The following is a 12,445-nucleotide window of genomic DNA, read 5'->3' as shown; positions in this document are numbered from 1 at the left end:
ATATCTGTGTACATCTCCAACAGAAGTTCTATGGGCTTTCTATACAAACATCCATTTATTGACTTTTGAGGATTTGTAGACTCCTCCATCCAAAAAATGTATACAGAATTTTGTGAGTTGTCTCTGTATAGGCATTTTTTTCTGGAAAAAAAAATTGCAATGGGACTTCTATTAGGTTTACTTTTTATTGTTAAATTAAAGGAGAGATTCCATTCAGGAACATACTAAAACTCAATGTGTCCTTGTCCTCTTTATTCGCTCTCTAAATTTGCACTTTTCCTTTATGTAGGTCCTGCATCATTGTTTTAACAATTTCATGGTCATTTCCTTTTAAACACTTAAGTTTTCAATACTTTTTATCATGATGTTATTGCATCCTAAGATCTGTCTTTACCTTGTAAACCCATCTTCAATTAATGCAGAACTCAATGATAATGTATGACTCAATTTACATACACTTGCTTTAGATTTAATATTACATGAACACGTTTCCAAACAGCTATGTGCTGTTTTCCATATGACAGGATAAAATAAATTATTTTTTATCAAATGGAAACATACCCTCAAGGATTTACTTTGCATTTTTACATAACAAAATCCTTTTAATATGTCTTTTAAAACTTTTACAAGTTTTCTGTTAATTTTATATCTATGTATATAATCATATACATATATGCAAATGTATATGCACATATATATGTATGTTCTGCATTTTCATATATAAACCAAGGCTGTTATTTAAAATTTCAAAGGAACCAGCTGAAAAAAATGTATATTTCTAAACTTCAATGTTGTCTACAAATTTAATTTCATAGAAGACAGAACCATAGAAAAAAAAATTCAGAGATTTGGAGCAAAGGATGGGTAAAGCTTCCACTACTCCATCAAATTAATGAACTGTCAGGAAACTCCATAGTTTGGAAACTTTAACCATGGAGAGAAATAACTTTGATAGGGCCAGCCCATCTCCCAGCTGGCCCTTATTCTCCCAAATTTCCCAATAAACTTCTTTCCCAAAGGTGTCTAGTTTTATCCACTTGAGGCCTTTCTCTCCACTCCTTCCCACCTTCCTAACCTTGTTCTCCCACCTGCCATCTTGCCTCTCATTCCTTGATCCTCAGACTTGATCTCCGGCCCCTGTTCTGGTCAGAGGGACTGCCTTGGTGGCTTCTCGACAGTCTCAGATTCGCCTCTTTTCCCAGTCCTTTCCCTAGGTAGCTATCTCTCCGCTACCTTTTGTCAGCTTTGAAGCCAGTTTAACTTCTCTTTCACAGCTCGTTCAGCCTTCATCATGATGATAGGCCTCTTCTATTTTCTAAAACCTTGTTTCTGTAGACTGTCATTGCTCCCTTCCTGAATGTGGCTTATCTTCCACATTTTCCTGCCTCTAGATCTCCTGCTCACTGACTCCCTTCTCCACTCCCACCCCACCACCATTCTCTTTCCTGTAAGTCAATTTCTTATTTATTATAGACTTGTGTAGACAAGTGTACTCGTGTTAACATTAAACACAATCAACATAGTGTTTGCCTACAGAAAACAAGAATTTCAAAAAAATACATGTAGAATTTAAAGAGGGAGTTATTAGTATCTATGGATTGATTAATTTATCTAATTTTCTTCTCTCTTGTTTTTTAGCCGTAGGCATGATCTTTACCCACTTGGACATGTACAAATATTACAATTTCCTTTTGCTGCAGAAAGTATAAAAATAATCTTTATATAAGAATTCATAATTCATTCATTACTATAAATCTATAAATCATAATTCTATAAATCATAATTCATTCATTACTATAAATCTTTTTTTTTTTTTTTTTTTTGAGACAGGGTCTCACTCTGTCTCCCAGGCTGGAGGTGATCTTGCAGTGGGGTGATCTTGGCTGACGGCAATCTCTGCCTCCCAGGCTCAGGTGATTCTCCTGCCTCAGCTTCCCAAGTAGCTGGGATTACAGGTGTGCACCCCTACCACCCGGCTAATTTTTGTATTTTTAGTAGAGACGGGGTTTCACCATGTTGGCCAGGCTGGTCTCGAACTCCTGACCTCAAATGATCCACCTGCCTCGGCCTCCCAAAGTGCTGGGATTACAGGTATGAGCCACTGCACCCGTCCTCATTACTGTCAATCTTTCTAACTCTCTGCAAATGACTCTAAATAAAGGTAAATGAATAAGTGGAAATAAGTGTGAGGCTATGGGACAGTGAGAGGTTAGGCCAATCCTCAGGGACTGAGCCACCCAGAGTCCTAGCTAGAGACCTCTGTTCCATTCTGTTAGCACCCTCCCCCACCCCTACTTCTACCCACTACAGGTACACGGGGCTGAGGGCCCAGTAGAGTGGCATACACGAGAGGTCCAGGAGGAGCCGTAAGGCCAGAGGATGGGGGGCAGCAAAAGAGGCTGGGGTGATGCTGGCCAGCATCCAGTTCCCCTGCCATCTGGGTACAGGGGGAGGGGCATGGCTGGAGCAGGGTATTGGGCTGGACGAGCTGCCCTGGGAGGTGGAATGTGGGTCCTAGGTTCTGTGCCACTAGGTGTCAGACAAACTGGGCCTGGGGAGGACTCCAGGAGGACATGAGGTGGGGAAAGCCCTAGAAAAGGAGAGGCAAACACTTTGGCTCCGTGGTGCAGGGGGCTGAGCTTTCCTCTGCTCTCTAAGACAGTACAGGTGCTGGTGCAGGAGTGGGATTTGTGGCCAGAACCGTGCAGTGAGGGCGGCTGGGGGAAGTCAGGAGGCTGTGGCTCTCAGGCTGTGTAGTGATGGGGTGGAGGTTGTCCCCAGGCAGCCTCTAGGTCAGACAGTCTATGTCCCAGCCACACAGGACATGTCCCTGTCAGTCAGAGGCTGAGAATAGACACATCAAAGAGGTCACAGACACCCTTACTCATCCAGGTTGTAGGTGTGACCATGGTCTTGGCAGATGGAGAAAGATGGAGGAGGAGGGAGAATACTTCTGAGAACATCAACACCTCCAGCAGCTCTGAGCTCATATGTTCTCGTGTGAGATCCAAGAGTGACAACTGTTCAGGGAGTTCCAGAATGCCTGTAGAGTCTGCCTTGAGGGGTTCAAAGGAGATAGAGGGGTTGGGTTCTGATGCATTGGCATCATTGCTGCTGCTGCTGCTGCTGCTATCCAGCAGGGAAGAAGACTGCAAGGGGTGAGTGTCTCATGCTGCCAGTCCAGTGAGAGTGAGCTCAGCTCACCACTGGGCTCTGGAGCTGTCAGGGTCAGAGGTAAGGGGTGGTCAACTGAGTCCTACTTGCATGTGAAGTTTCCTGGAGATGGAACAGGGATGGCTTGGGCAGAGATGGAGGGCTAGAGACAGCAGGTGGGCTCTGGAAAGTGTTGGCATAGGCACAGCCACAGGCGGTGAGCTCCATACCTGCTTGTTCACCAGCCTTGAAGGGGCCACTCAGGCTGTTCAGGTGAATCTCATACTGTTGCCCACTGGGGACTTCTGGGATGGGCGTCTGTAGACTGGTACCCGACAGGGTCTGTATGGCCAGTATGGCAGGAGGGTGTCTCCAGCAAAGCCTCTACCAATGTCCTCATGAGTCACATATGCCAAGCAGCTGTGATGTTCCAGATGTTCTGCTTCCCCCACACCTTGTGCTGGTCCAGTTTTTGCTCCTGCTGCTGCAGTTCCTTGATCTCTGCCTTGAGCTCAGTCAGCTTGTCTGCAATCTCCAACCCTATTGCAGCCAGACCCCATGCCTTTCCACTGATGCTGTTCTTGGATTTTTTACTCCATTAGCCCTATGCCTTCCAATACATTGGTAATGCTGTAAACTTGCGGTTTCTGGCACACAGATAGGGTGTCAGCTGCCAGCTTGAGGTCAAGCACGCTGTCCTTGGCCTCTTGCAGAAGTGGTGGGAGTTTGGTGGTGAGAGTCTCAAATACTTCTCGTATCCCACTGAAGGTCCCTGGGGGCAGCATTGCCTGTGGCCCAGCCTCTGCTTCTCCTCAGCCAGGCCAGCTATTTTCATCTCTTATTTACATTTGTTCTAGACTCCTGAGCCCGTCTATACCTACTGAAGTTAAAATGTTTAGTCATAAGATATATATGCCTTTAAGTAAATTGGATATATGGAAATCTGGATTGACAAAAACAAAATCAATTGTATAACTTTTCAAAACGCTTCATCATCACATTTAAAGGACCTTGTAAAATATGCCTTAGTGTCGTTAAAATTGTCTTAGTTTATTTAAAAATTATTTCAGAATAGTTTTTGAAATTCTGTAAACAGAAGTACCTGGCCATGGATGTGTACATGCGCCTATAAATAGGCCATATCTTCACCATGAAAAAGGTAAACCAGTCTGGATTTTAATTTTGATGTTTCACATTTGCTATTTCAAATCACTAAAAGTATCAAGAAGTTGTGCATTTCTACATTTGAGGTACTACATGACTGTGCTTTTGTGGTGGAAGGAAATATGCATTACTAAGATGAATTTACCCTATAGAAGGAAAACTATAGGAATTTCCTCTGCATCACCAAAACCGTGAACTTTCTGGCCCCCTACTGTTATTAAAAAGAGCTCATTCCAACAGAGTTGCTGACATTGAACTTGATTCCTTGCATGTAAGGGTCCATGTCTTTCACTCACTGGTTAGGGCTAGGGGAGCGTATAATGTATATAATACCTGTCACAGACCAGGAAACTGTAAAAGGAAAAACTCTTGAAGTGACTACTTTTAAGTCAATTGGGATTGATTCTTTCAGCAGAATCTCAGAAAAAGCAAACATGAAACTAATGACCCTGAAAAACTTTTGTATAGTTTCCTTTGGTCGTAGTCCTATTGACACAACCTCAGCCTTCAGCTTTTCACGTCCTTGGTGGATTATGTAGTTACGTAGTTAATAATAATTGTGAATTTACTGTTACCTGAACTTTCCTTTTGTGCATTACCTGCTATCTCAATACTGTATGTTTTTAAAGGGCCACATCCCAAAAAGAAGCCCATCCTTTGCCCCCTACCATTTCAGCCTGTTAAAAACTCTTTTTTTTTTTAAATATGGCAGACCATTTACTCTTTATTTGATGATCTCATTATATTTATTTGATATTCTCATTAACTATGTTGTTTGCATCTTTCCTGGTTAAAAGTTCACAGGAAGATTCTAAATTGAAAATACAAATGTATGTCAGAGATTATGGCATGTGGAAAACACTTTTTTGAATTGACTGAGAGTCTTTGTAGTATGAATGCAAAGAGTGGGGATTCTTGAGTCAAAACAATTGTTTTCAAATCTCAGTGTTTCAATTTCCTACCTTAGTGACAATATGCAAGTTACTGAACTTCTCTTAGCTTTCCTATTCCCATCTGTGAAAGAGTGATAATAATTTATAGGCCTATGGTACAGATGAATAACAAAATATATGTGAAAGTGCCTGACATTTTGTAATGGATATTGAATGAATGTAAAAATGAAATAACTGGGACAAGGCAGGTATAAAGAGAACCAGACTATGATAGTCCCTAAAGGGCTTTTTTTCCACTTAAATAAGAAAACACGTGTAAAGTCACTAGCACAGTGTTCAGGACATGGTTGACTATCAAGGGATGTTAGTTCCTCCTTCGCAGAACATTTCCGGTTACATCTTTGTTTGGTGTTCCAAACTGAAAACATGTTTATGTATTCTTGTGTCAACATTCAATAACCAGTTGCCTCATTGCAATGCTTCTTAACATTGGTTTGTATGTATATCACCTGGGAATGTTGTTAAATGTAGATTCTGACTCAGGAGGTCTGGGATGGAGTCGAAAATTCTATATTTTCAAAAGTCTCACAGCCAATTCCTATAAAGTTGGTCCAGTTGAATAGCAAAGCCTTAATAGGCCAGGCGTTATCCTCTCTTAGTTCCTTGCATTATCTGATTTCATAAAGCTTACAGTGTAAAGATGGTATTATTTTACACATTTTACAAATGAGAAAGTTTTAACCCACAGAGGGTTGATGAATGAAGATCATTGAAACCAATCATTCTGCCATATTTCTTATGCTACCACAATCCATTTTTTTATTGTGTAGCTATTCTCTCATTTAGTTATCATATTCCTTTAAGTTAATAGTTATCAAGTTTCCTTTTATACTTTCTAAAGTCTTTAAAATTTTTAATATTATGGATACATATTGTACATATTTATGGGACATGTGATATTTTGATACAAACATATAATGTGTAATAATCAAATCAGAGGAATTGGGATATCCATTGCCTCGAGCATTTATCATTTATTTGTGTTAGGAACATTCCAATTCCACTCTTTTAGTTATTTTGAAATATATAATAAATTATTGCTAACTGTAGTCACCCCATTGTGCCACTGAATACTGGATCTTATTCCTTCTAATTATATTTTTGTACCCATTAACCATCCTCTGTTTGTCCCCTCCCTCCCCATTACTCTTCCCAGCCTCTGAAAACTGTTATTCTATTCTTTATCTCCATGAGTTAATTTTTTATTTAGCTCCCACGTGTGAGTGACAACATGTGACATTTGTCTTTCTGTGCCTGGCTTATTTCACTTAACATAATATCCTCCATTTCTAAATATGTTGTTGCAAATGACAGGATTTCAGTATGGAGTTTCCTCCAAAAACTAAAACTAGAACTGCTGTATGATCCAGCAATCCCACTACTGGGTATATATCCAAAAGAAAAGAAAATCGTATATGGAAGAGATATCTGCACTCCCATATTTATTGCAGTGCTATTCACAAGAGCCAAGATACGAAATCAGCCTAGGTGTCCATCAACAGATGAATGGATGAAGAAAATGTGGTGTATGTACACAATGGAGTATTGTTCAGCCATAGAAAAGAATTCTTTATATCCTTTTATATCTTTATCACTATCTCCCATTCTTTTCCCAATCTTTGCTCAGGTAATATGTAGCTTTGGTTTGTCAGTATCCCCATGTTTAGCCCTGTCAGAGACAACTCACCCTCAATAGAGCCATCTTTAAATGGCAAAATGATTGAGAGCAGTGAGGCAGATTTTGATACGTATTTGGTATAATTAATACAAGCTAGTTTTATAAATCAGAACTCCTTTCTAGCTCTCTGGAATGAGCTGTCAAATCCTCTCCCCAAACCAGTGAGGAGACAGTTGAGCTAAGAACCATCAGCTCTGAAATACCAATTTCCATGGTTCTACTACAGGGAAGCCCTGCCCCACCAACTGGGGTATTTTTCTTCCCCCTCACTGTTTCCAGCTTTATATCAGAGGATGCAGTCCCATTGCTTTTCATCCCCTGAGCCTCGCTGATAGTAAATTATCTAGAATAACACTGTGTTGCTGCATGCTTCTGTTATCTTTGCCTCAGTTACAGCAACAGGCTCCCCTCCCACTCCCAGGGCACACCTCCCATTGCTGTCCCAGTTATTTGGAAACAGCCAGTGTTTCCATGCCCTGGGTTAGGTTTGCTCTTGTTTCTAATATCCCGCTCTTCTTTTCTCCCAACTTTCCCACAACCAGTGCCATAGAGATATGGTTTCTAGCCCATTTCTAGAACCTACTGCTGACAGGAACATGTTCATAATTTCTTTTTTACAAAGATTATTTGAGAATCATGAGAACATCTTAATCACACTCAATGACTCAATGTATAAATGATGAACTTATTTTAAAAAACAGTTAAACATAACATAATCATAAAAATATTGAAGAAGAGTGAGGTTAGCTTGGGTCGCTGGTCTCTTTTTTCACGAGGAGATGATGAATGTTCTTGAGCCAAAGACAACTAGCTGGTCAAAAATTTCAGGACTGCTGATCTGCTCCCTTCCCTCCCTCCCTCTCTCCCTTCCCTCCTGCCTTTCCTTCCTTTTTGTCTCTTCAGTCTTCTTATATATGTTACAGTGTACTTGCAGAATCCCTGCAGAGGGATTCATCATTAAGCTATCCATATATAGTATGAGTGTTTTTAACGTCAATAAGTACACAACTTCGCCATCACTTAAATTGCTGCTTAACTATGTACATAGCTATGCCAAAATTAATTTAACTAATCTTCAGATATGGCACATTTTGATTCCTTCCCAACTTGTTTTGCTGTTACAAGTCATGGTGGTCCTTGGCCGTGCTAAGATCTAAGCAACTGCTTTTCAGTTATTTCCCACTTCTTTGTCCACCTATTTGCCTCCTCAATGAATGCTTGCAGGTGTGGGTTCTCCCTTTTAGAAATACATCACCCAATATGGTATTCAAATACATTGAGTAACTTTGTTATAGTATGGTAAGTATTGTGCTTCAAAACTTGGATTTTACCTGTTTGCTTGCTGTGTGACCTTAGACAAGCCATGTAATATGTCTGTGCTTCAGTTTCCTCACCTATGACATGGGGATAATAATACTAGTTATCATATAGTGTTGTTGTAAAAATTAAGGAAATGATATATGCAAATAGCACAGAAGAGTATCCAGCATTTAGTGCATGCTCAATGTTGGCTGTCAGTAATGATGAGAAGCTTGCTTTGTGTTTTTATTCATACTATTAAACCTAAGTTTTTATGGAAATATGGCTACATAGAGAGCTTTTTTTTTTTTGGCAAGGAATATGAAGAGCTGAGAGGGGAGTGCAGTGGCCTCAAGAGGGTAAAGCACATATTAGGAAATGTGGTCAGTTCTGATTATGTAGCCAGGTATCAAAATTTGTAATATGATGGAGTCACTGAACCAGGACACAGGCTGTCAGAGGTATTTCATTAGCAGTCAGTTCGGCTGAGATCTGTATAGTCACCAAACATCAAACCATCACCTACCATTAGCGAGGTTGTGTGTCCAGACACACTTAAATTATTACAGTATTTCTTGTTACTGAATGGTTTGCATTTCTTTTCTCTTTCCCTTAGGATTATTTTTTCTTCTTTCTTCTAGTGTAAGTAGAGAATAAGGAAAGTTCTTGTTGACTTGGGCTTGTCCTAAAAAAGACTTGACTGTACTCACTTGACCTCCTTAGTGAGCCTTTTCTGTAAACAGTTTTCCACTGTTCAGCAGAGTTCTGGCAGCTGGGAGACCCCTCAGAGGGAGCAGAGACTAGGTATAAACTTGGAAACTATTTTGGTAGATAGGAAAATGTGGGGAATTTTGGGTCATTTGTTCACTCTCAACTACTAGAAGAGTACAACAAAAACATCTGAATTAAGCATTTTTCTGCATATTAATTATTAGACCAAGTCCTTGCTTGATAAGAAAATAAACCCAACAGTAAATCAAATGTATGATGGAAAGACCAGGCATGTTTCTTATCTCTGTGTTCTCAAGTGCTGAAAGCAAAACAGTATGTCAAAAGGCTGATCTTCATTCTTAGTTATGTACTAGACTAATCGAGTCCCAGAAAGAGTAAGGGGATCAGTCCTTTTACTCAGGCAGAAGTTCTTGCCTATTTCTTTGGATTATGTCCCTGATCCTCCTTGTATCCTACACTGTTGCTGTGTGGGACAGGAATCTTGATGGAATAGCCAAAGCCCAGTGCACGTGAGCAATCTACGAGTGGTCCAGCTCACCAGCAGGCTTGTATCTTATGAGGTTTTCTTCTGAGCTAGGAGTCCACTTCAGCCTTCCTTCAGAGAAAGTTTCCTAGAATGTATACTAGTGATTAAACTATACGAAAGTTGTTTTCTAAAGAAAAAGCAAGAAGAAAGAAATGATTAACCATTACTTCCAACTTAATATTGTCTGCTAGAAATTTTATGGACACTGGAAATTACAAAGTGCTTTCACTCCAGAGAATGAGTGTATATTCTAGAACCCACAGTGAATTTTGAAATTTCAAAATTTCTGCTATGTATTCAGGGAAAATATAAGTAGCTAAACATTACTATTTTTTAAGCCTCATTAAGTCAGAATTGTAGGTCAAGGCCTCATCATGGATTACAGAGGAACGTAGCAACTGTACGAGTATGTCACCTCAGTGTCCACCAAGAGAGGAATCCATAGTATGGAATATTATATAGCCATTAGAAATGAAATACCTCTACTGCATATGCACTGATGGGGAAGCTCATCTGCCATAAATTCTTTAGAAATATAATGCTGTAAAACATTATTCAAAATGTGATCTCATTTTTGTAAAAACAACAAAAGTATAAATGAATATATATAGATATAGGTATCTGCTTCATTAAGAATAAGAATAATATATTTCAACTGTTAACAGTGGATTTCCCAAAGTATCAAAATTTTAAAAAAAAAGTTGTGGGGAATGGTGGCAGGGGAGTGGGAGGAGTTTTTACTTTTTAATTTATTCACATCTGTATTGTTTGGAATTTTGTTCATAAATATGTATTTTCATAATATTTTACATGATTTTTTAAAAAATGTATCAGGTATAAATCTCTCTGTATATCTGGTGGTTTGAAGCTCTAATCCAAAAGGAAACACAGTGTCAATCAGCAAATAGTGCAAATGACGAGTATCTCTTCACCTAAAGAAACTCCTTAAAAGTAACAGTATAAATTGTCTCATGCTTGTAAATATATAACTGTCACATGTCACAGATTACAAGAGGTAAAAATGAAATCCAAGGCACATTTTATCTGAGTGGGCTGATAGTAACAGCAGAAGGGAAATGTGTATATACAGTTTTAAAAGATGCTGAAAGTATGCAAATATTTTCATAATAGTCCTAGAAAGATATGCTGCTGCTGTATTATGATACCAAACATCATAGATACTGATTGTCATCCTTACACCTTCCTTATTAAGAGTTCCATCTCAATATAGAGGGGAACCATGTCCATGGCAGTGAATTCAGTAACGTGAACATATTTGTGTTGAGAACCTAATGTGGGGGACTGGAAGCACAAAGATAAATAAGAGCCAAGAATTTCCCTCTGATACAAAGTACTAGAATGCTACATGGGCACATGGTGCTATGAATAGACCAGGCCTTTTTTTTTTTTTTTTTTTTTTTTTTTTTTTTTTTGAATCAGGGTCTTGTTCTTTTGCCCAGGCTGGAGTGCAGTGACACAGTCTCGGCTCACTGCAACCACTGCCTCCAGGGTTCAAGTGATTCTCCTGCCTCAGCCTCCTAAGTAGATGGGATTACAGGCACGCACCACTTTGCCTGGCTAGTTTTTGTGTTTTTAGAAGATACAGGGTTTCACCCTGTTGACCAGGCTGGTCTTGAACTCCTGACCTCAAGTAATCCGCCCACCTAGGCCTCCCAAAGTGCTGGGATTACAAGTGTGAGCCACTGTACCCGGCCAAACTAGGACTTTAGAATAGAGTGGTTGGATGGCCTCTCCAAAGGGAGGTGTTTTGTTTTCTATTTTGTTTTGTTTTAGGATAGGAAAAACAAGATGATTGTAAGCAGAGAGGAAAGAGTTGGTATAGAGAGGAGATGAAGAGATGATTAAGGGAAAAGAGGTAATTAACAAGATAAGCCCTGGAAGAAGCAGAGAGAGAGCCCAGGGGAGAGACTGGCCTTGAGAAAGAGGAAGAATATCATCCGGAATCTGTAAACGCAGGAAGAGGGCCTGAGCAGTGAGGCAGAGATACTCCGAGGCGAAGGACGAGGAAACAAAGGAGTCTGTATGACTTTCTCCATCTGGTGAGAAGTGGCTTTATTGACAGAGAGTGAGAGTAGTGGTAAGCGTGGGGGCTGTACAAAGATTTGGAACAGGCACTGTGAAGAACAGAAGATCACCTGGAATGATTAAAAAGATAGTGGGGCATCACTGAGGTGCCAGCTGAGGCTGAGTTGCATGAGTTTTTAGTGAAATTAATTTAAAACACATTCTCGTTACTTTTTCTAGCAATGCAGCAGCCAGGCACAGGGGTGCAGAAATTCAGAGTGGCTAGAATGGATGGGCTGTAGAAGTCAAATGATTTCTGTATTGAAAGCTTTATAAGAAAATTCACTGGAAATTAGTCAAATAATTGCTTCACTACAAATTTCACTCTGTCAATGTTTCTTTTCCCTTAATTTGTATAGTCAAATCTGTACTTCTGTAAAGAGGTGGGAACAATATCCTGTACTTTAAATGTTAACCAACTAGATACTGCCATTAGAATTTCTAAAACTTCTAGCTCACAGTTGCTTCTCATACATTATGTATTTTTAGGCTGGAAAAACTAATAACATCCTTTTTGGAAGACCAGGATCCAGAGAGTAGATTAGAGGTTGGTGCGGATATGCGTAAAGTTCATCACTGTTTTCATCATTTAAAGGTAAACTTCAATGTTTCCCCAATAGAAGCCATTTTCAGCCATGTTCAAGCTGCACAAAAGCTTTTCTAGTTGACCAGTTCTTGGAAGGTTAGGATCCAGCATTGCATGTCCAGAAAATGGTATAACCTTTGAACCAATAGTATGGCTATCACTGAGTTTCTTCAGAGATGGTATCTTACTTGCCAATAAATAAACTCAGGACATGGACTTCTAATTCTTTTGCCAGGAATATCTACCTTCTACACAGAGTAGTTCCATAT

At 39.7% G+C, this 12,445-nt stretch overlaps 1 protein-coding gene and 1 pseudogene across 2 annotated transcripts in view; one reads left to right on the top strand and one right to left on the bottom strand.

Moving 5' to 3' along the window:
- KIF6 (kinesin family member 6) overlaps positions 1–12,445 on the top strand; it is a 392,212-nt gene that overhangs the window by 174,684 nt on the left and 205,083 nt on the right. For both annotated transcript variants that reach the window (XM_007972706.3, XM_038006040.2), the window contains exon 11: positions 12,080–12,185. In XM_007972706.3, the coding sequence (XP_007970897.3) occupies positions 12,080–12,185 (106 nt within the window). The remainder of the gene's footprint in view (positions 1–12,079; positions 12,186–12,445) is intronic.
- LOC140708958 (transcription factor E2F4 pseudogene) lies at positions 3,229–4,971 on the bottom strand (annotated as a pseudogene).

This window comes from Chlorocebus sabaeus, chromosome 17 (genome assembly GCF_047675955.1).
Source record: "Chlorocebus sabaeus isolate Y175 chromosome 17, mChlSab1.0.hap1, whole genome shotgun sequence".
NCBI classification, from domain to species: domain Eukaryota; kingdom Metazoa; phylum Chordata; class Mammalia; order Primates; family Cercopithecidae; genus Chlorocebus; species Chlorocebus sabaeus.
Note: the sequence above shows the minus strand (reverse complement) of the source record. Positions and strands in the feature narration are given on the sequence as shown.